The following is a 21428-nucleotide window of genomic DNA, read 5'->3' on the forward strand; positions in this document are numbered from 1 at the left end:
GGTAGTAGAAGGTGATATGATATATTAAACTATACCTTTATAGCATTAATGTTATAATATTACAAAACAAACAAACGAATAAATCATACAGTCGTGTAAAACATTGATTTAAGAAAATTAGATAAAAACATGAAAGTATTGTCTTAAATTAAGCAACTACCAAGAATGCTGCCAGGGGGCGCCATACTCCGTTCGACTTTAAATAGCCCTCGGTGGCTTCCGTACAAAAACAAAAACGTCATTTTGGAGCGAAAGTTTTTGAAACACAGAGTGAACGTGACACGGTGTCATTTCAAGGTCTAAAAATGTAGACACAAGTTTTATGTGACGTGTTAACGAATTTGTTCGAATAACGACACGGAGCTGCTGTAAAAATGGAAGGTCTGGAGATGTCCGCGATGATACCTGCTCTGCAGGAGCTAGCTAAGTGAGTGCCCAGGCTAAAGGCGATGCTGCTAACAGGCACAGTCAGACACTTTTAACAAACAGCTAAAGTTAATTAATAAAGAAGATTAAATAACGTCAGGTGTTGGTATTTTTGCAGTGCCAGTGCGTCTGAATATGACAAGGCGGTGCAGAAACCTCGACAGATCCTCTGTCAGTTCATTGACAGGATACTCACAGATGTGGATGTCGGTAAGAGAAGAGCATTGCGTACATACAGACGCTGGACAAAATAAAACATATATCTGACAGTACAGCTCTGTCCCGTAGTAAATAACAACTTAATAAAGTACGTCACCTGTCGACTTCTCCTACTTTTTGTAAGTCTGAATTATTGTACCGCATCTCTTGTCTGTGTCCTCCCAGTTGCTCTTGGTCTGAATAAGAAGTCCAATTCAGAGCCAGCCTGTGTGATGCTGTTGGACTTCGTGCAACATATAGTTAAATCATCATCTTTGATGTTCGCCAACCCTGCCTGCCAGCCTGCCGAATACCCTGACACCACACAGAGCTGTACTAGTAGGTCATACTTCTCTAAGTCATGTCATGTTCTATTGCAGATTTAGTCTCCATAGCTATTCTGTTTGTTTTTTATACTATAACATCCTGTCATCTCTCTTTCAGACTTTAGTAAGTGGGTGACAGTGCGTTTGCTTCGTGTTGCTGCAGCACCAGACTGTGACGTCATCCATGGGCGAGTCTCCGCTGTGTTGGGCTCTTTACTTCACACTCTGAGAGTCAGGGCACTGTTCATCTTCAGCCACCTCACTCAGGAGCTATTATTTTTAGCAAAGGACCTCAGCGACATCCTGTACGCACACATTGCCCGATTAGCTGGATTTGGACACACTGTGAAGATTCAATCACAAAGCCAATGGCCTGTAACACTCCAATGTTTTAATATCTCTTCTGACTGTGCCTCCTCATACCTCACCCCTTCCTCCCTTATTCTCTCTTCGCCTGCTGCCTTGGAGTCACTGATTGCCGTAATAATGTGTGTCATAACTCATGCCCTTAGAGGAGTGGCCTCTCCTCGTGACCTGAGTGTGGCCTGGGACACAGCTTGTTCCATCCTGGCAAGTGGAAACACCAGGTTGAAAAAACTCTCTATGGTGATGCTGCGACAACTGGTGGAGCTGAGAGGGTTTCCTGAAGTTCAAGGCCACACGTTCTTCACTGCATACATACATTTGCTGGAAACACATTCCTGCACAGCTAACACACACTTAGATGCAACTCAGCCTTATGGAGGAGAGCTGCTACGCCTGACTCGCTGTGTGTTTCAGTCGTCTGCTGCCTCCCATGCACACTTTCAGCCCATACACCTCTCACAGGTGTTTGAGTGTGTTTGCACGCTCGGAGGAGCCGGTGTCCACTTGGGGACGGAGGTTACAGAATCACTCTGCTTCCTATTCAGCTTCTTGGTGTCTGTTGTGCCAGTTTATGACAGTGCAGCACTGTTAAGGAGGCAACGAGTCACAGAGGTCTGCAGGACGCTGGCGTGCACTGTTGGAACCGAACATCAGGCAGAAGTACTTTATGTTTCACATCTTCTCCTATTGTACATTGTCCTACACGTTTTTTGGGAACATTTTACATTACCCTTTGTGTGTTTGGCAGTGTGCAGAGGGCTTTCTCAAAGCGGCATTAAAGGCTGAGACTGCTTTGTTGAGGCAGAAGTCAGCAAATGGGGAAACTGCTGCCAAGAAATTCTGCAAATCTACCAGAGATTCAAGTAACAAGACAACAAAAAGTGCAAGGTGCAAATGAAGTCAGCACAGTTTGTGTGGTTCTTTGTTATTTTTTTTTTTTATTTTTAAAAACATTTGTTGACAAATGCACTGCTTTTAATGCTGAGTTTTGTGAATCTATATCACTATATAAAGTAACAATTGTTACACAAATGTCATACTGTCACGTCATAGTGTTTTACTACAGTTCATATGATTTGATGAAAACCTTGACAGTTATTTTGTGTCTTAAGTGAGGCGGACATGCGTGTTTGCAATGAGGTTTGGGCCGTGGCAAACAATCGGCTGGAGGAACTGCTGACCTACTTGAACTCAGACTCTGCTGAAGCAGAAACCACACAGACGCTCTTTGCTCTGGAGGGTCTGGCCCTAATTCTCCACCTGGCAGCCCTCTATTCCTCTCCCACTAGGTATTGCACAAACATGCACATCTTCCCAGTCCACACATCTTTTTCTTGAATTTTGTCGTTTTTTTTCCCTCCTCTATTAACAGCTCGTCTCCTTCTGTTTGGGCGCCAGCTGAGACTCTGGGCAGGGCTCTGAAGAGCTGTCAGTCAGTGTTAGAAGGGAGATCTCAAGCTGTCACAAACCAGAACCTCTACCGGTCTGCTGTAAGCACCACTGTCAGGATCCTTGATGCTGTCTTGTTCCTGCCAAGTAAGGATGAACGCATATGTAGAACAGATTTCTTAAATTACAGTAGAGACTTCTAATTACTGCCAAATTATCTGTGAATTTAGCAAACAGCCAAGGTGAGGACGGGCTCCAGCGGCGTGTGTGCGCTCTCCTGTCACTTCCATGGGTGTGTGAGAACAAGTCAGCCTCAGCTTATAGGAGTTCTGGCTTTCCTTCTTGGCTTTGTGCCTTGGCTCAAAGACTCAGCTTCTGTTACTGTGAGTTTTACTGCTCCATAACACAGTTCAAACCAGTTTAACAGTCACTGGCGGAATGATGATATTTAAACTTCTCAACGGGTTATTTTAGAATTGTGACAGCTTTGACCTGCCTGTCTTTGCAGCACCTGAGGTCCAGGCACACTGCGTGTCTCTGTTGGCCCACCTGCATCGTTGTGTTTGTGAGACGTGGCGCGTGTTTGTGTTTTCCAAAGCACTGGAGAGTTTGGATGAGGTAGTGAGAGCGGCAGCAGTGAGGGCCTTCCCTCTTCTTCTGCACCACTTGGGAAGCACACACCACAATCTCATCAGTACTGTTCTGCTGTATGTACTATAAGTCCTGCACCTCCACAGACATGCAAATTTCTCCCTTGCTTTATATTATTTATGTTTAAATGGCCATGAATTATAGTGTGTCATTGTATAAATGTTGTATTTGCAGTCCTAGGCTTGAGGACAGTTCAGTACAGGTGAAGAAGGAGCTTGCCAGGATCGTGGGTGATCTGAGCTGTATCCAGTCAGACCTGTCCCACCTCAGTGTCTCCCACACGGAGTCCACCCATGTTCATAAACTCCTCTGCCTCCGCCTCAGCCTTGCAAACAGAGCATGCTGGGAAAATATCTCCATCCCTCAAAACCTCTGTTATCAGGCCCTTTTTGCCACTGCTCAGACAACAAGAACACAGTAGTGTTAAACAAGGTATTATGGTTTGTAATATACAGACAGCACAAAAGAACATTAGGATTATTAGTTGCATGTAGCATTTTGGCGAAAAGAGAAATGATACATGGAATATTTATTTCTTTTTCAGCTTTTCTAGAAGCTTTGCCTCACCTCTGCCAGCATGTGAGTCTGCTTGGTGGAGACAGCCACTCTCAGGCAGTTCTTTGTGCCCTGATTGATTTATTGGAGGATGCAGATCCAGCTGTACGAATACGTTTCAGCCAGTCGGTGCGTTTCCTCCTAACAGAGACCAACCAAAGCTCAGACCAAGGCTCTCTGAGTGAGGTGAGTGAATTTAGTGGCAATACTCAATAGTCGGTGCCTTAGACTCTTGAAAAGCAAAAAGCTGTAATTAAGGTGTTTGAGGCCCTTGACTCTTCAAACAAGGGGAAATTTAACATGTTTTACCTTCTTCCTTAACCAGCTCCTGGTGTCTCGTCTGAAGGAGGCCTTCAACAATGCTAAACTCAACAGAGATGATTGTCTGCGCAACACACTCATCCTCACCACAGGAGAGATTGGCAGGTAGAGGTCATTTGCTATCAAGTCGATAATTATTACGTTCTAGTAGTGTAATGTACCATAACGTATTGCTGAATACCTATTTTGTTAATTAGTTGTCATCACTATCTCCTTCTCTACCAGAGCATCTCAGGGTAATTTGGTGTCATTCTCTCTGCTGAGACTGCTCCACTGTCTGCTCTCCAAGTCGTCCCCAATATCTGTAGCTGCCTACACTCAAATCAGAGCTCTGGCCACAGCCAAAGGCCTCAAACTGCAGACCCTTTTCAGTCAGTACAAGAACCCCATCTGTCAGGTACTACACTGACTTAAAGTCAGTTTATAAGTTAATTTATTTCGTAAAGAATGGTTCTAATACTGAAGAAACACTTTACAAATCTTGCCATGCGATTGTAGTTAATGGTTTGTGTATGTTTCCTGCCACTGTGTGTGTATAAAGTTCCTGGTGGAGTCGCTGCACTCGCGTCACGTGTCGGCCCTTCGGAGCACACCAGATCAGGGTGGCGAGTCAGCCAATCAGAGGGAGCTGGCCTTGGACATCCTGGCTCAGATCGCACATGCTTTTGACTTCCCAGACCTTCACCGCTTCCTCACTGTACGTGCAGTGACACATGAAACTACTTACTCAGATACCATAGTTATACATTGATAAATTTATGCTTACTTGTGCACTGAATATGCAGAGGACGCTCCAGGTGTTACTACCTTACCTGGCAGCAAAGGCGAGCTCCACAGGCTCCACCCTCATTCGTACTCTGGCTAATGAGCTGAAGGCGAACAGGAGAGAGATCCTCATCAACAACTTTAAATATATCTTCAGCCATTTGGTCTGTTCCTGTACCAAGGAGGAGCTAGAGAGGGCCTTCCACTACTTACAGGTATGTAATACAGTAATAGTGTGAGCTCAGCTGTGTGAAAAGCTTTCTCTGACTTAATGTGTGGTCATCCAGAGTGAAACTGAAATTGAACTGGGTTCTCTGCTGAGGCAAGACTTCCAGGGTCTTCATAACGAGTTGCTACTGCGCCTGGGAGAGCACTACCAACAGGTGAACACACACACACACACACACACACACAGATGCCCTTGTTGCTCATACATGGCAGGAGTTAAAACTTAGTCACATTATGTGTTATAGGTATTTAATGGTCTGGCAATCCTAGCCTCCTTTGCATCCAATGATGACCCGTACCAGGGACCCCAGAGATATTACCACCAGAGAACGAATGGTAAATGTCTTACAGCTTCACCAAGATATGGATTTTACAAAATGTGCTTTTTGAGAGATTTTTAAAAATTATTTCACTTCATTGTATAACAGGCAAACTACCTTCAGCCAAAGCTACTGGGAATTCTTGCCTTCTTCAACATGCAGCTGCTCAGCTCCAGTGCAGGAGAGAAGGACCGCAAAAAGTTGGTGAGTGAAGGCAAATGTTTTGTCCTCATCACTGCATCTGCTTTGTTTGTGTAGTATAAAACTAAATCCGCTGCATTTTTTCTGTGTAGGTGCTAACCAGCGTTATTGCACTAATGCAACTGGTGGGCATCAAACATATCAGCTCTGTCAGAGTGAAGATGATGACAACGTTGCGCACCGGCCTTCGATACAGAGAAGACTTTCCTCTGCTCTGCTGCCAGTAAGTACACGCACACGCGCAACCAACGGTATCTGTGGTAAATGTACACTTGTGCATCCTTGTAATCATGTCTTTCGTCTGTGTGCTCAGGACGTGGGAGTGCTTTGTGAGGAGCGTGGAGCCTGCACATCTTGGCCCTTTACTGAGTCATGTGATTGTTGCTCTCTTGCCCTTGATCACTCTGCAACCCAAAGAGACCGCTGCTATCATCCGATTCCTGATACTGGACAAGAAGTAAGACGGTGGCCTGCTTAAGTATTAAGGCTTTCAAGTGAAGACTAAACCAATTGTCCATGTCTTTTATTCTTAAGAATCAGCCATCATAATATTGTGCGAAATACGTTTTTCTTGTGAAGTTAGAGATAGTGGGAATTGATCGTTGCTTCTAAAGACCTCAATGAAAAAAAGATCTTTCTAACATCAAACAAAGCTTTTATCTGTGTGATGTACTGTGGCTTTCAGGAATGCCTTGCTTTGTTCTGACAGCAGTGACCTAATAAAGTCTCTCCATCACAGGGAGGAAGTCAAAGACTACCTTCACGAGATTTACTTTCTGCCAGATCACCCTGAGCTTAAAGACATCCACACTGTGCTGCAGAACTACAAGAAGGTCAGTGTGGATGTGGGAATGTCAGTGAAAAACTGAAGGTTACACGTGAAAACAAACTGACCTGTTGCATTTTCAACCAGCTGACAGCCAGCAGCAGTGACCTAGCCGCAGCACTGCAGCTCTCTATGAGAGCTGTTCAGCATGAGAATGTTGACGTCAGGATTCATGCACTGACCAGCCTCAGGGACCTGATGCACAGCAACCAGGTACACGCTCATGCATACAAAAAATCCCACACTGTTTTTGCACTCGTCTGCCTCTAAACCTCAAATAAACTGTGATGTTATTGGTGTGTTTTGGATTACAGGAGTGGCTGCTACGACAGGTTTGTGCTAGCGAGGCCGTGGAGCCGGTCATCTCCCACGTGGTGTCCGTGCTGTTAAAGGGCTGCCAGGACTCCTCTCCGGAGGCCAGGCTTCTCTGTGGGGAGTGTCTGGGGGAGCTGGGGGCCGTGGATCCCGGACGTCTGGACCTGTCGCGAACACACACCCACGGCGATCGCAACACCTTTGTGGTGAGAAAGGCAACTGATGAGCAGGTGCTGACTAGCGGTTTCTTTCAATAGTAAAATTTAGGTGTGCTGTGTGACAGAGTGGAGTTGAGGATCCTAACTTCGCCTACGACCTGCTGACCGAACTCACCAGAACTTTTCTGGCATATGCTGACAATGTGAGAGCACAGGACTCGGCTGCGTATGCAATTCAGGTACACATGCAGATTAACAAGCCGACTTTTGATTTGCTATTGTTTCATGTATGTGCATTTTTTCTGTTGTGTTTTTGGTATCATAGCTGTGTCGCCTGTTTACCAGTTAGCTTTTATGTTCACTGTAGGAGCTACTGTCCATCTTTGACTGTCATGATGGTCGCACTGACTCACCAGGTCGACGTTTGTGGAGGAGATTCCCAGAGCAGATCCAGGAAACTCTGGAACCACATCTCAACAGCAGGTATTCATTTAAATTCATGAACACTTCCCTTTTTGTCATTTTATACTTACTTCTCCTTTCCTTCACTCACACCATTATTCTTTATCTGTATAATATTGCGTTTGATTCTATCTTTTATCCTTCCTTCAGGTATAAGAGCAGTCAGAAGGAGGTGAATTGGGCTAAAGTGAAGAAGCCCGTGTACCTAAGCAACAGAGGCAGCAGGTTCTCAGACTGGTCAGCCACCTGGGCTGGATACCTCATTAGCAAGGTTATAAAGTTTCTCTTTGAATTCAGTTTCTCTCAAATACCTAGTTAACTTGTTAGGGGCTTTTAGGATTGGGTTTTGTGTGTTTCAGGTGAGACATGAGCTGGCAAGCAAAGTGTTCACCTGCTGCAGTTTCATCATCAAACACGACTACAAAGTCACAATTTATCTGCTGCCTCATATTCTGCTCTATATGCTGCTGGGCTGCACGCCTAAAGAACAGCAGGAGGTGAGTTCCTGTCTGGACGCCTAGTGTGCACACGAGGAAGTCTTGTAGTTTCAGTAAAAACATTCTTCTTCCAGGTGACGGAGGAGATGCTGGCTGTCTTAACAGAGGGTGATGCACGAGGAGAAGGTGGAGTCCAGGAGGCAGCGTCCAGCCTGTCACAGCTCAGCACCCAGACCGTGTTCAGCATGTTGTCTCACCTCACACAGTGGAGCCGCCACGTTCTCTACTCAAAGCCCAAAAACAATGGTAAAAGACACCATTTGGTTCTTTGACGTCTTTGTCTCAGTTGTTCACTACTTAATTATATACATACAAATTCAAACTGTTATTCCAGAGAATGGGGAGTATCAGCGAGTGGTAGCGTTCCTAAAGGGTATTCCACAGGACGTTCTGGCCAAAGCCTCTCTACGGTCCAAAGCATACACTCGTGCGCTCATGCACTTTGAATCCTACATCTTGGAAAACAAGGAGAACGTGCAGGACCATCTTACCTTTCTGCAGGTCAGACAACAAGTCTATGATTCATCATCTATGGACATCTAGGACAAGTGTTTGTTTCCTGCTATAACAACATAGCTGTGGTTGAGCTCTATTATTGACATTTACAGACACTATACGCAGCTATGCACGAACCTGATGGGGTGAGGGGGGTCAATGCACTGAGGAGGGAGGAGCCGTCTCTAAGGGAACAGATCCTGGAGCACGAGAGCATCGGCCTGCTCCGAGACGCCACTGCCTGCTACGACCGAGCCATACAGCTGGAGTCAGACCAAGTAATGTAACCTATTTGACTCTATATATTTGATATAATCCTCTTTTGACCATTTGAGTTATTGATTTTGTGTGTAGATCGGGCATTATCATGGCGTGATGACATCTATGCTGGGGCTGGGACAGCTTTCTACAGTCATTACCCAGGTCAATGGTGTGCTGGCCAACAAGTGAGACACATGCAAATACATAGAAATTATTCCCCATATTCCTCAATAGAAGTAAAATAATTAAGCATATCTGAAACACTTTTGGCCGAGTATTGTGTTTAGTTCATCTGAACTCTGTGTAACACCTGTGTAGGGACCAGTGGAAGTCAGAGCTTAACACTTACAGGGTGGAGGCAGCCTGGAAGCTTGGAAAATGGGACCAAGTAGAAGATTACTTGGATTCAGGTGAGTAAATGCATCAGAGTAAAGATGTTCTTCTGTGTTTGTACAGTCGTGACTCAGTATTTGCACTGCTGCTCTGCCTTCAGATCGTCAGTCCAGTACCTGGGGCGTACGGCTCGGCCAGTTGCTGCTGTCGGCTAAGAAGCAGGACGCTGAGACTTTTCTACGAGAAGCTGAAGCTCGTAAGAAAAGAGCAAGTCGTCCCTCTGTCTGCGGCCAGTTATGAATGTGGAACCTACCAAAGGGGATACGAGTACATCGTCAGGTTTGTGTGGATTGATTAGCAATTTGTATAGTCTGTGTTGTTGTGAGTCTAAACTCTGTATCCCCGTAGACTCCACATGCTCAGCGAGTTGGAGCACACCGTCACTGAGCTGCAGAAACAAAGCGAGAGCTCCACCCCCAGCCTGAACCAGCTGCCTCCTCATTGGTCGGATCGATTGGAGATGACCCAGAATTCCTTTAGGGCCAAGGAGCCAATCTTGGCCCTGCGGCGTGCCTTGCTTAGCCTAGGATCACAGTAATATTATTATTATTTCTTTCAGTTGTACAGAGGTTTCACTCAACAGTCCAATTTATATTCCTCTAACAGGTTTTGTTTTTATGTAGTTTAGGTTCTGTGTTTTGACCCACATATTAAGCAACAGGGACCTGTGTTTGCTCTTCAGGCCTGTGAGTGAGGAGCTGGTGGGGGAGTGCTGGCTGCAGAGTGCTCGTGTTGCCAGGAAGGCAGGACACCACCAGACTGCCTTTAACGCTCTTCTGAATGCAGAAAACGCAAATCTGGCAGAGCTGGTCACAGAAAAGGCCAAGTGGCTTTGGTCCAAGGTCGGATCAATCTGGAAATTCAAGCAACTTCAATCACCAGCACACATGCAAGACAACTACTAACCAAGCGTTCTGTGTGGCTCTGTCAACAGGGCGATGTACATCAGGCACTTATTGTCCTCCAGAAGGGCGTTGCTCAGTGTTTTCCTGATGACCAGCCAGAGATGGACCCTCGCAGCCTGCAGACAAAAGGAAAGGCTATGCTGCTGGTGGGCCGCTTCATGGAGGAGACAGCCAACTTTGAGTCCAATGCCATCATGAAAGCTTACAAGGTAAAAACCCTCCCTTGCAGACAATAGAAGGCATAAGCAACTGTGCTGGGAATGAAAGGGATTAAGTGTGATTGGTGTGGCTGCTACTGATATATCATATAAAGCTTCTACATATTCACCCGCACTTTGCTATTTTAAAGCCCTTGTGTTAAAAGATGCATGTTGTGTTTTTCAGGACGTAACGAACCTTCTCCCTAAGTGGGAAGACGGAAACTTCTACCTGGCTAAATACTATGACAAAGTGATGCCGATGGTGACAGATAACAAGTTGGAAAAACAGGGGAACCTCATTCGATACATCGTTACATACTTTGGAAAGTAAGAGCAAGGACAAAGAGCCCATCGAATGCTTTATTTCAGCCTAGATGTAAGCAAGCAATTCTGCAGTAATCCTGAGGCTTTGTTTGTTTTTCCCGTGCAGAGCTTTGCAGTTTGGAAACCAGTACATCTACCAGGCCATGCCTCGTATGTTGTCCCTGTGGCTGGATTTTGGCGCCAAAGTGTGTGAATGTGAGAAAGGTACAGTGGCCAGTTTCACTCTCATAAAATAAACTTTACTGTGTCTGTTTAAAATGAAATCGGACCTAAATATTCCTCCGCTCCAGCTGGACGAACAGACAGACAGATGCGACAGGAGTTGGGCAAAATCAACGCAGCTATGAATGAGCACTGTAACAACCTGGCCCCGTACCAGTTCCTGACTGCGTTCTCCCCAGCTCATCTCCAGGGTGTGTCACTCCAGTGATGATGTCTTCACCGTCCTCATGACCATCGTGGCTAAAGTCTTCCTGGCATATCCCCAACAGGCTATGTGGCTCATGACGGCTGTGTCCAAGGTGGGTTTTTATTATTATTCATTATAGTCATAAATCATTGTTTTGTGTGCATAGCTCATTTAGTTGCACATATTCAAATGACAAGTCACATATTTATTGCCATGAAATGACCACCTGCTTTTCTAAACATGTTTGTTTTTTTCTTAGTCTTCCTACCCCATGCGAATGAACCGTTGTAATCAGATTCTTAAAAAAGCCATCAGCCTTAAATCGTCTTTGGAGAAATTCATTGGAGATGCAAACAGGCTCACTGACAAGCTGCTGGAGCTCTGCAATAAGCCGGTACACACACAAAATATTACTTCATATGTAAAATGTATACATTTACACTAAAAATAAAGGGATATTTGTCTACTTGACATTTAATGCGTTTTCCAGGTGGATGGTACCAGCACCACCCTCACTATGAGCACTCACTTCAAGCAGCTGAAACGGCTGGTGGAGGAGCCAACCTTTAGCCAGATCCTGATCCCACTACAGGCGGTCCTCATCCCTACACTCCCCTCTACAGGTGGGGCAAACACACGGCACGATGCCTTCCCTGGACACTGGGCGTACCTGGATGGCTTTGAAGACACCGTAAGGCACTGAGTTGACTGATGATTTGGTTTTATGTCGTTTGCTGATCACAGAGTCCTCTCGAGGTGATATATGCCTGTTAACCCCAGACTGTTTGTGTGTAGGTGGAGATCTTGGCTTCCTTGCAGAAGCCTAAGAAGATAAGTCTGAAGGGTTCAGACGGACGGTGCTACACCATGATGTGTAAACCTAAAGATGACCTGAGGAAGGACTGCAGACTTATGGAGTTCAATTGCCTCATCAACAAGGTTTGTGTTTTCTTAAAAAGAAATATCTAAATGTTACATACACAGTATTATTTTACTGGGCAACACAACCATGTTTAAACATTAAAATCTGTCAATATCATGTATATTGTAAAAGGTGAACATTAGCAATAACTTAATATACGCTAGACATGCTAAACTGTTACTCTGTGAAATTCATTATGTGTGTAGTGCCTGCGTAAAGATGCAGAGTCAAGGCGCAGGGAGCTGCATATCCGGACCTACGCTGTGATTCCACTAAACGAGGAGTGTGGCATCATTGAATGGGTCAACAACACAGCTGGACTTCGACACATCCTCACTAAGCTATATAAGGAGAGAGGTATCCCTACATACAGGCCATAAAGAGAAGCAGGGCGAAACTCTCAGTTTAATGAGTTGATTTAATTTGACTGTGTTTGTGTGTTTTAGGAATCTGTCTCTCAGGTAAAGAGCTGAGGAAGCTTATCCTACCGAAGACAGCTCCCTTTGAGGAGAAGATTCGAATCCACAAAGATGTGCTGTGTGCACAACACCCTCCAGTCTTCCATGAGTGGTTCCTCCGGACTTTCCCAGACCCTACGTCATGGTACAAATTTACATTTAGAAGGGCATCTGGGAACATTCCTTATTGTGTTATAGGAGGAGCATCAGTCACCCATTGGTTTAATTTAAGTTTTGCAGCACATTAAATTCAGGGTTGAAGAGTTACCCTCCTTGTCCTGTTTTCCAGGTACAGTAGTCGCTCTGCATACTGTCGCTCTACCGCTTGTGATGTCCATGGTGGGCTACGTCCTGGGTTTGGGAGATCGCCACGGAGAGAACATCCTCTTTGACTCTTTCACAGGAGAGTGTGTGCATGTTGATTTTAACTGCCTGTTCAACAAGGTTTGTATTATCCCACATTATCTTTAAATATTTAATATTAAGTAAGCAAACATTTCTTTACACTTTATCTATGTAAGTATTTTCTAAGCTTTTTCTCATGCTCCTTCTCCTCCTCTTGCACTAGGGGGAGACATTTGATGTGCCTGAGGTGGTTTCCTTTCGTCTGACCCAAAACATGGTCCATGCTATGGGACCCATGGGCACCGAGGGCCTCTTCAGACAGGCCTGTGAGGTCACTCTTAGACTAATGAGAGACCAAAGAGAGTCGCTCATGAGGTGCACAGCTATTTATTTATTTATTTATTTATACAATCTAATACATCATTTTTAACAGAGTTTAAATGTTCTGTTGGTGTTTTCCCCTGTAAGTGTGCTTAAGACCTTCCTTCACGACCCACTGGTGGAGTGGAGCAAACAAGCCAAAGGACTTTCCAAAACTCAGGCAAACGAGACTGGAGAGATAGTCAATGAAAAGGTGCCTGCATAACATTATCTTCAAGTATTTTTACCTGATTATTATTTTGTTATAGTATTTTGAGCAGTATTCTGCTCTTTGGTGCATGTGACTGCTAACAACTCATTTGTTACTGTGTTACTCCTTCCCTGCCAGGCTAAAACCCATGTGTGTGACATCGAGCAGCGTCTGCAGGGAGTGATAAAGAGCAGGAATAAAGTGCTGGGTCTGCCTCTCTCTATAGAGGGACATGTGCACTACCTCATACAGGAGGCCACAGATGTCAAACTGCTTTGCCTGATGTAATCTGGGCTGGGGGGCCATATTTGTAAAACACAAACCTGTATTTATAAAATGATAGTGAGCAGCTCGCAATAAAATGCACAAAAACGTCCCCTATGTTCTAAGCCATTTCACTAATAAGTTATGTTTCCAACAATTGTTTCCTATTTTCTGGAAACTATATTTGGTCCATTTCTGTTCATTTTGTTATAATAAAGTCCATATCTAAAACGTGTCCAATAGGTGTTTGTGCCTTCTAATCCCCTCTTATACTTCCTGTGGACCTCAGACGGTCAGCTGACTGTTTTAATCCCATCTCTTTTTTTTTATCTCCCTGCTCACACACAGACACACCAAATGGTGCAGTCAGCTTGTTGTTTTGTATGAGGACAGATTGTTGACTGGATTCCCAGCGTGAGGCAAGTGGAGTTTCTTCAACAGAGTGCCAGTAGTTCTCTTGTGTAGCCATGAGTTCTGACACTCAGAACATCACTGTATTTTTGAATTATCGTGTTCCTTGTCTTTGTTAATGTGTGGCTGTTCTTCCAACTCGCCTCTGGATGAAAATAATTTTGTTACGAGAGGGAATTTTTTAAGCAATCACTGGATTTTATATCACTGGGTGACCCTGCTTTGACATTTCGTTGCATGGGATTATCTTTGCGGTCGTTTAGGAGGCTTCTCAGTGGGAAGACAACAGACTTACTGATTGGTGTATTTTTGCTGTGACCATATTCGGTTCAGTAACAGAGAAAAAAAATCTACTTGATGTTTTTAGTTCTCCTCGTTTGGTAACAGAAGCCGGTGGAGACTATGCTTTTATTGTGGCGTCGTAAACTAACCGGAAGTGTGGGACTGCCCTTGTCAATCACAAGGCTTTAGGAAATCCTGCCAATTGTGACATTGTATTAGACAATTAATACAATTTAGATTTGATTGTTGAATGTAGGTTACGCATGTTTTGAGTGTGAAGATGTGAAAATTGAATATTGTAACATTAAATGTTACGTAGTTAAACTGTACACATGCTGTTAAATACACCCTCCAGGGGACAGTGGCCGCTCTCAGACGTAACCGCGCTGTAAATACAAGCGGCTCAACCGAGGAGACGCTCGGCATGGCTGGAGGATAGAGTGTCGACCAAGCAGGCGGCTCCTACTGTATGTGGCATAGTAGCGGCTAGCTGTTAGCGGTTAGCGGCTAGCTCGGTTCGGGTTAAACGTCGCGTGCGTGCACCGGTCGGGGCTGAGCGCGCGGACCTTGGGGCGTCATGGATTTGGACGCGCCTTGCCGTGGATGCTGGTCAAGTTCATCAACCGGGCGGTTCAGGTGAGTAAAACGAGGTTATGTACAGTAGTTTAAAGTAGGATTAACTAACGTGAAGTGCACAACAAGCACATAAAGCTCTTATAGGCATCGTTTAGTTTTACAATCCTGGCATGTGCACGATTCGACTCAGCGCTGCACTTAAACCCCTAATGGCCCTTTTAATCTCGGGTCATTTGGCTGCAGTACACCAGGGGAGAGCCTCGGACAGGCGGACAGGACAGAGCTGGACCCGGGTCTGACGAGCTCCTGACCCTAGCGGAACGCCACCAAGACCTGGACGGACAAGATCGTTTCGCAAACGGAGGTTTTGCTGCAGCCGAACCCCGGTGAGAGACTCCGGTCATTAAAACGCGCACACACACGCAAACGGCACACACAAAAACCCATAAAAGCCATTAAAGAGGATTCTTCATTTTTCATTCACTAATTAAAAATGTATTAGTCCAGTGATGCTCAAAATAATAATAGATCAGTTCTGCATATGATATGACTTACATTAAATTCAAGTTCATATTAACTATTGCAAGCCGAAACGTCAGAACCTCCTCCTGAGGTAATGCTCTCCACAGCCTTTACCTCAGCTCCAGTTGCCCCTCCAATGCATCTACTTTGTTCGCTTGTCTCTGGCGCTCACTGTAATTGGCCTGTTCGGATGAAAGTAATGGATATTCTTTGCTCTGCTTGAATCCACTTACCCCTGCTAATGGAATCGTGACATGGACGTGGTCCGTAATCACATCCATCAAATAAAGACACTATTCAGCGGCCATGATATTTGATGTAGATGTCCCTGCAGACTATGTGTTGTTTACCTATCGACTGAGGGCTTTTAGTCTCTGTGATTCATTTTTGTTTACTTTGGGTGCACTTAACATGCATAAACCTATAGAAAAAGACTTTAATCACCTGCACCCATTTAGTTTTCACTCATTAATACATGTCTTTTAAGTTAGTGTGTTAGACCAGTGTATTTTTTTTTTAAAGTAACAATTCCTGAACCTGAACTGTCCCCTGGGGAACAGGAGCGCGGCTAGAGGAACGAACTATATGAGCATCTGGATGGAGCGTTCCACCAAGACCCTCATGCTCACGAAGTACTGGGAGAGGAAATGACCCAGGCGGACTGGAGATTGGGTCCAATCGCCTTATGGTGCGTGCTTATGTTTTTTTGTCTGAATAGTAGAACTGAAACCCCACATTTATGTATATAGGTAAAAACAAAGCCTGTCTTTAGGATCTGCGCTGCGCGAAGTGTGGAGAAGTCCAGAAGCAGCTCGGGACAGCGGAGAGAAGCTGTCCAAAGCACTAACATCTCCACTTTCTCAACCCTCTTAAGAGTACGTTACCGAGGTGGAATATAATCAATGCAGGTAAATTAGGTCATTATCTGTATTGTTACGACCAGAGTGTTTTTTTTCGTTTTATTCTCTCCGTTTTGATTGCATAGTTTTTGTTCTGTTTTTTGCAAACATTTGTTGTAGGATGAAGCAGGATGCTACTGAATAAGCGCCTGGACCCTGGACATAGCTAAGACCAGACTTAGAAAAGCCCACGAGGTCCGAACGGGAGGCCAGAGTGAGTCACAGTAATGCCTTTTTCAAATTAAAATAACTTTGAATATAAAAATAAAAACAATATATAACAAATGTATGTGCAAGAGCCTGAATGCAAACCCAGTGGAAGACGACTACTTCTCTCATGTCTCGTACATGTTCAGCTTCCTGCGTGTGAAATGGTTAAAGGTCAGTGACACTCAGTCATGAACAATGATGGACGCAGCTGCACTCGGTCACTCAGCAAATCCTTTTCACCCTCTCCTTCCAGATATGGGCTCAGGAAATCTCCCAGGTGAGCTTCTGTTTCTCTTAATATTCCTGCTGTAATAGATGGTAGACGAGCAGCAGGCTGCAGACGTAACTGTGTGAGTGTGTGCGTAGGCAGAAATGGAGCTGGGGATCACTCAGAGCCTGTTCGCTCGCCAGTCACAGAACGCCAGGCAAATCCTTGAAGGAATCGGCAACATTCATGTAAGTATGAACACCCCCACATGTATTAGTGACAAAAGCAGCGGGTGAAGTTCCCACCTAAACCTGTTCCATCTGTGCTTTATTTGGTGTTTTCGTGTCAGATCAACCACATGAGGAGCCTGGCTGACTTTGTGGAGGCTCAGGCCTTTTATTTCGCTCAGTGCCACCAACACGCACAGGAGCTTCAGAGACAACTGGCCAGGTTTGTACAGTCTTTATGGTATATTTATTGGGACTCCTCTCATTGGGTCCTGATGATGAGTGATTATGCGTTTGTTTCGCCTTGCAGCATTCCAGCTGTGCTCTGCTCCAATAACTGGCAGTCAGCAAGTAGTAATGGGTCCAATCAGGCATCGGTAGACAACCGTGCAGCCAACGAGTCCATCAGGTCCAATCAGGTCACTTCACTTCCCATAGTCGTCCACCATCTCCCAGACTTCGACCAAGACTCGTGGACTACAAACCCCCAGACTGGAACGGAGAATACACTAACAGATTCCTTCATACCCACACAATCACCCGGCCAAACAAACAACAACAACAACAACAACATCCTCACTGACGTCCAGCTGGCCTGTCCTTCATCCAGTGATCTCACACCTTCAGCAGATCAGCCCCTAAACGTGGCCGCTCACAGGACCCTTAGACACACACTGACGTTAAGTGCGATGACGACACCAGGTTCCCAGCATTCACAGCTCAGCACGTCTGTGGACGGGGCCGCAGCTGGTGAGACCGCGCCCACCAGTGACAGCCCACCTAGTGAGGGAGTTAATCCAGAGTCTTTATCAGACCAGTAGGACGAGACCGGGTCAGCTGGATGACACATGGTACAGTTACATATGTGGGTAGTTTAATTAAGAATTAAATCCATAGAGGGTGTGAAGTGCTTACTTTTCCAGTAGTGCCACATTAATTTCAGCCTTTAGCCATATATGAATTTCTGTGAAAAGAAATGTTTATTATGTAAAATCAGGAAACTAATGAAGCTTTGTGCCAAGTGTGTGTGTAGATGAGATGTGTCAGCCGTCCGTTGTGTTTACACCTCCCCTCAAACCTGTAGCACCTTTATAAAGACGTGACCTTTTGCCAGTTGACATCATTTCCCATGTGCAGCGTGTCATTTGCCAGAGGGTTTAAGAAAAACACCAAACTCAACTGGACCCTTGTGTTCATATCTAATCTGGGCGTCTCCCGTACACACACTCTCCGGACCCAGAGGTTGAATTGTAGCGGTGTCCAGGTGTTGTGAATTATCCCAGTGAGGGGTGTGGGTTCGTTTTGGGCAGCCTGAGTTGGTCCCACTGATGCAGTCACCCTCCACCTCTGTGCTCTGTCAGCAGTTTAGATAGTAGCAGCTCTCACGGCTGCTACCTTAATCCACCGCTGAGTCACGTGTCGTACGGTGATGTCAGTTGTTAATGTGGAAATAAACCTGTAACCTGTGACGTCATAGCATCAAGTGTGGATTCTGTCTTTGTTCCCAGGACCAGCCACCGGTGCTGTTTTACGTCCTACTGCAACTATTATTGACCATATTACCCAACGCTTTTGTTTGTGTGTGACATTTACTACAAAGATGATGAAAGTGTCTACACAGACCTTCTGAATCGAACGCTGGCACGCTGTGCGATATTGATCAGCGCAGCCGCGAGTCCCGTGATTTAATAGCATCAGACGCGCTCGTGACGCCGGACGGGTGCAGTCAATGACGGACTTAATTGCTTTTCATTCCTCCGGTTTTTATGACTCAGCCGAACAGGAATAGACTCTCCTCCGTGTGTCCCTGGCGGCTGAGTGCTCTTCCGGCCCGCTGGCACGTGGCGTCCTGTCACGGCAGCAGCGCTCCGTGACGCTCCTGAGCGCTGCAGGAGGAGCACAGGAGCTGAAGTCGCGTGTTGTGGGACGAGTTGAGATGAGTGAGTTATAACAGAGTGTTTTTTTTAAAAGTGCAGCACATTGTTAAAGTCATGTGCTATTAATAATTGCAAACTCAGCAATATTAAAATAGAAAGAGTATAAAAACAAAAAGCTTTATATCAAAGAGGAATGAAAACAATGAAAACCAGTCTACTGCATCCTCTGTTTCCGTTTATTCCAATCATCAAATAAGCCCAATATTTGACTGTACTGTGTTTTAATTGCATCTCCATGGTTTCCTCCAGTTTATATTAGGAGCACATACAGCGCAGAGTCCTCGTAAAGCTGCTGCATCAGTGTTGTCCTGTGGTTTGTCCTGCTGTTTCCTGTCAGATCCGCGGTCGCCGCCCGTTGTCACGTCAGACGAGCCGGGCACCCGCGTGTTTACCCACTGAAATCAGCTCCCCTTCCTAAAATCAAGCTCTCATCGCGTCCGTGCTGTTTTGCCCCCGTTCCCCGTCACTCCTCCCCCTCGGCACAGCTGAACTGTAGGTGCGGCGTGCAGGTGAGCCGCTGAACGGCGTCTGGCGGCTGCTGATAAACGCAGCTCCTGCACTGATGGACGCTAGTGACGGAAATACGAGAACAGCCTGTTTCTCGCCAACTGTAACCTTCGTAGAGTCACAACTTGCGTTTTATGGATGCACAAACGCTGATGCTGCAGGTGTCTCCTGGTCCAGGCCTTTCCTGTGACTCTGACCCGTCCTGCTTCTGCTGTTTGACCCCGGCACCTGTGGAGTCACACCTACAGCGTCAGCCGGCATCAAAGCATCCACGTCCAGAAAGCTTCACACGGCAACGAAATTTAATGTGTGCTTCTGAGAGCAATGCAGCTTCAATGGAGCTTTTACAGTTAAAAGGTTAACTCTGTGTTAATGCACAGAGTGATCTGTAGGAAGGTTAACAAGGCTGCTTTGATAAACATAAAGCTGAAACGAAAAGTTATTCATCATTTTAGCTTTTATGTAAATAAGTAATGAATGTTTTTGTCTGTTTTGAACTTTTCCAGGATCTGATTTTATTGACTTGCCCCATTTTGCCCCAATCTTCCCAGTTTGGCTCAATTTTACCTCCATGAAAGCATTACTCACCCAGACTACACCCCCCCTTCCCCCACCTCCCCACCCATGCCCCACCATGTCAAACTTTCCTCCCTCCCTCTTCTTGCTGAGTTTATAAGTCAGCACCGACACGCGCTGGCTCAGTGTAAAGAGCTATAACAGATGGTATAACAGAACCGATGCCCCTGGAGGATTTCATCTGAAGCGTCGCGTCCACAGCTTCGTCATGGATGAGTCCAGGCTGATCTGGCACGTGCTGCGTGCGCTCGGCTTGGTGGTTGCGTCACTGTGCGCGGATGAGATGGAGTTCGATGGGAACTACGCAGACGCCTATGACAACGAGATCTCTCAGGACCAGCAGGAGGGTGAGATCTGTTTTTGTTCTGCTGCCTCTTCGGTTTCGTTCGTGCTTGTTTGAACAGATGGCTCACTGTGAAAGAAACCACCTTTTTTGCCAATTCAGTTTTGAAAGATTAATTCACAAAAACGTAAATTGATTTATTTTTTATTTAAGGCCTGGCAAGAATCTCTTTGTGGTGCTATTTTGGAAAACTGATTGTAATTATTCAATTTACGTTGCGCTTTTTTCTCTTCTATAGTGTGAAATATTTACTTTTCAATGAATGTTTGCTGATGGGTTCCTAGTTAATCCCTGCGGTCGCGTCTTAGCTGCAGATTTCTCCCGCTGGGACAAGCTCTTCGTGGCTCTGGAGGACTCCCACATGCAGCAGAAGATGCTGCTGCAGTCCGTGGAGCAGTGCCGCGGGGCAGTGACCCGTCTCAGGACCCAAGTGGAAGAGCTGGCGAGAGGCAGTCCCAGCGCGGAGGCGGCGTGCCGGGCTCAAGCGGAGCGGGTCGGCGCCGGGCTGCGCCGGGCAATCGTGGAGCTCAGAGAGGAGGAGGCGGCGAGGGAGGCGAGGCTGAACGCCACCCTGCGAGCGCCGCCGAGCCGCGGCCGCGGGGCGAGCGCGGCGGCGACGCCGGAGGTGAGCGCAAAGGAAGGGGTTGCCATGACGACGGAGCTGGAGGAGGTTCACCTGCTGCTGACCAGGGTGTTAACGCAGGTGGAGGCGCTGAGGAGAGGCAGAGGGGACGTGTGACCTAATAACACACGGGACGGATGGAAGCACTCCAGTAACAGACAGTTAATGTGCTATAAATATTGTTGGTTTATTATAACAAATAAAAGATAATTAAACAACACAAACAGGCCCGTGGAACGATGTCCTCCCTCCTCCTACGCAACGTATTTCAGAGTGTGCACGCCTCTACTTTCCTCTGTCTGTGTTTTCCTTTCCTGCACGTGTCACATATTAACACGCCCCAGTGTTTGTGTAGTTACGCTAATGTCTGCAAGTAACGCAAAACCCCAAGAAAGTGTGTCAGGGGCTTTTCTTGCCCTTTCGTTAGCTCGTTAGCTGCTTTAGGATTCTTAAGAGATGCCACAATGCTCTGGGTGTCTGAGGTGTTACACCCATCCATGCTGCAGTCGCACACACACACACACACACACACACACACGTTCATTAGTGCTTTCTGT

The 21428-nt window shown here is 45.9% G+C and overlaps 3 protein-coding genes across 4 annotated transcripts; all 3 read left to right on the top strand.

Annotated features, from left to right (window-relative positions):
* Positions 1 to 222: 222 nt before the first annotated feature.
* Positions 223 to 13786, top strand: atr (ATR serine/threonine kinase). The gene is given in 53 exon segments (XM_029139883.3): positions 223 to 427; positions 545 to 636; positions 811 to 963; positions 1069 to 1976; positions 2065 to 2204; positions 2429 to 2605; positions 2689 to 2852; positions 2936 to 3088; positions 3214 to 3412; positions 3531 to 3690; positions 3692 to 3788; positions 3901 to 4097; positions 4237 to 4337; positions 4458 to 4629; positions 4774 to 4929; positions 5018 to 5212; positions 5285 to 5380; positions 5471 to 5530; positions 5532 to 5561; positions 5654 to 5749; positions 5839 to 5969; positions 6060 to 6203; positions 6486 to 6579; positions 6660 to 6785; positions 6887 to 7093; positions 7171 to 7284; positions 7413 to 7528; positions 7658 to 7778; positions 7867 to 8004; positions 8079 to 8250; positions 8339 to 8505; positions 8613 to 8777; positions 8854 to 8945; positions 9079 to 9170; positions 9254 to 9318; positions 9320 to 9432; positions 9502 to 9687; positions 9836 to 9995; positions 10088 to 10267; positions 10443 to 10585; positions 10689 to 10786; positions 10873 to 10979; positions 10981 to 11103; positions 11251 to 11385; positions 11482 to 11682; positions 11787 to 11930; positions 12120 to 12270; positions 12360 to 12516; positions 12661 to 12697; positions 12699 to 12815; positions 12940 to 13091; positions 13185 to 13290; positions 13426 to 13786. Coding segments are annotated over 53 exon segments (7803 nt in total). The 5' UTR covers positions 223 to 374; the 3' UTR covers positions 13576 to 13786.
* Positions 13787 to 16367: 2581 nt separating this feature from the next.
* LOC114848875 (endophilin-B2-like) lies at positions 16368 to 18365 on the top strand. Its single transcript, XM_055505713.1, has 6 exons — positions 16368 to 16455; positions 16539 to 16622; positions 16705 to 16728; positions 16818 to 16907; positions 17009 to 17109; positions 17197 to 18365. Exons 2-6 carry the CDS (start codon positions 16590 to 16592, stop codon positions 17705 to 17707), a joined length of 759 nt encoding a protein of 252 aa, XP_055361688.1. The 5' UTR covers positions 16368 to 16455; positions 16539 to 16589; the 3' UTR covers positions 17708 to 18365.
* A 143-nt stretch (positions 18366 to 18508) lies between these two features.
* Positions 18509 to 21093, top strand: LOC114848877 (pentraxin-related protein PTX3-like). Of its 2 annotated transcripts, none has more exons than XM_029139739.3 (2): positions 18509 to 20253; positions 20564 to 21093. In XM_029139739.3, exons 1-2 carry the CDS (start codon positions 20115 to 20117, stop codon positions 20986 to 20988), a joined length of 564 nt encoding a protein of 187 aa, XP_028995572.2. In that variant the 5' UTR covers positions 18509 to 20114; the 3' UTR covers positions 20989 to 21093. The 2 variants fall into 2 exon arrangements, with proteins under 2 accessions (XP_028995572.2, XP_028995571.2); XM_029139738.3 differs by having other exon boundaries at positions 18603 to 20253; positions 20558 to 21093.
* Positions 21094 to 21428: the final 335 nt, after the last annotated feature.

This window comes from Betta splendens, chromosome 22, assembly GCF_900634795.4.
Source record: "Betta splendens chromosome 22, fBetSpl5.4, whole genome shotgun sequence".
Lineage (NCBI taxonomy): Eukaryota > Metazoa > Chordata > Actinopteri > Anabantiformes > Osphronemidae > Betta > Betta splendens.

What these genes read in the sequence shown, in the direction of transcription:
- LOC114848875 (XM_055505713.1), top strand. Translation starts at nt 16,590, where the DNA reads ATGTTCAGCTTCCTGCGTGTGAAATGGTTAAAG. An exon ending in GGGCTCAGGAAATCTCCCAG is followed by an intron (nt 16,729 to 16,817) that starts GTGAGCTTCTGT and finishes GTGTGTGCGTAG; the next exon opens with GCAGAAATGGAGCTGGGGAT. An exon ending in AAGGAATCGGCAACATTCAT is followed by an intron (nt 16,908 to 17,008) that starts GTAAGTATGAAC and finishes TTTTCGTGTCAG; the next exon opens with ATCAACCACATGAGGAGCCT.
- LOC114848877 (XM_029139738.3), top strand. Translation starts at nt 20,115, where the DNA reads ATGGATGAGTCCAGGCTGATCTGGCACGTGCTGCGTGCGCTCGGCTTG. An exon ending in CTCTCAGGACCAGCAGGAGG is followed by an intron (nt 20,254 to 20,557) that starts GTGAGATCTGTT and finishes GTCGCGTCTTAG; the next exon opens with CTGCAGATTTCTCCCGCTGG.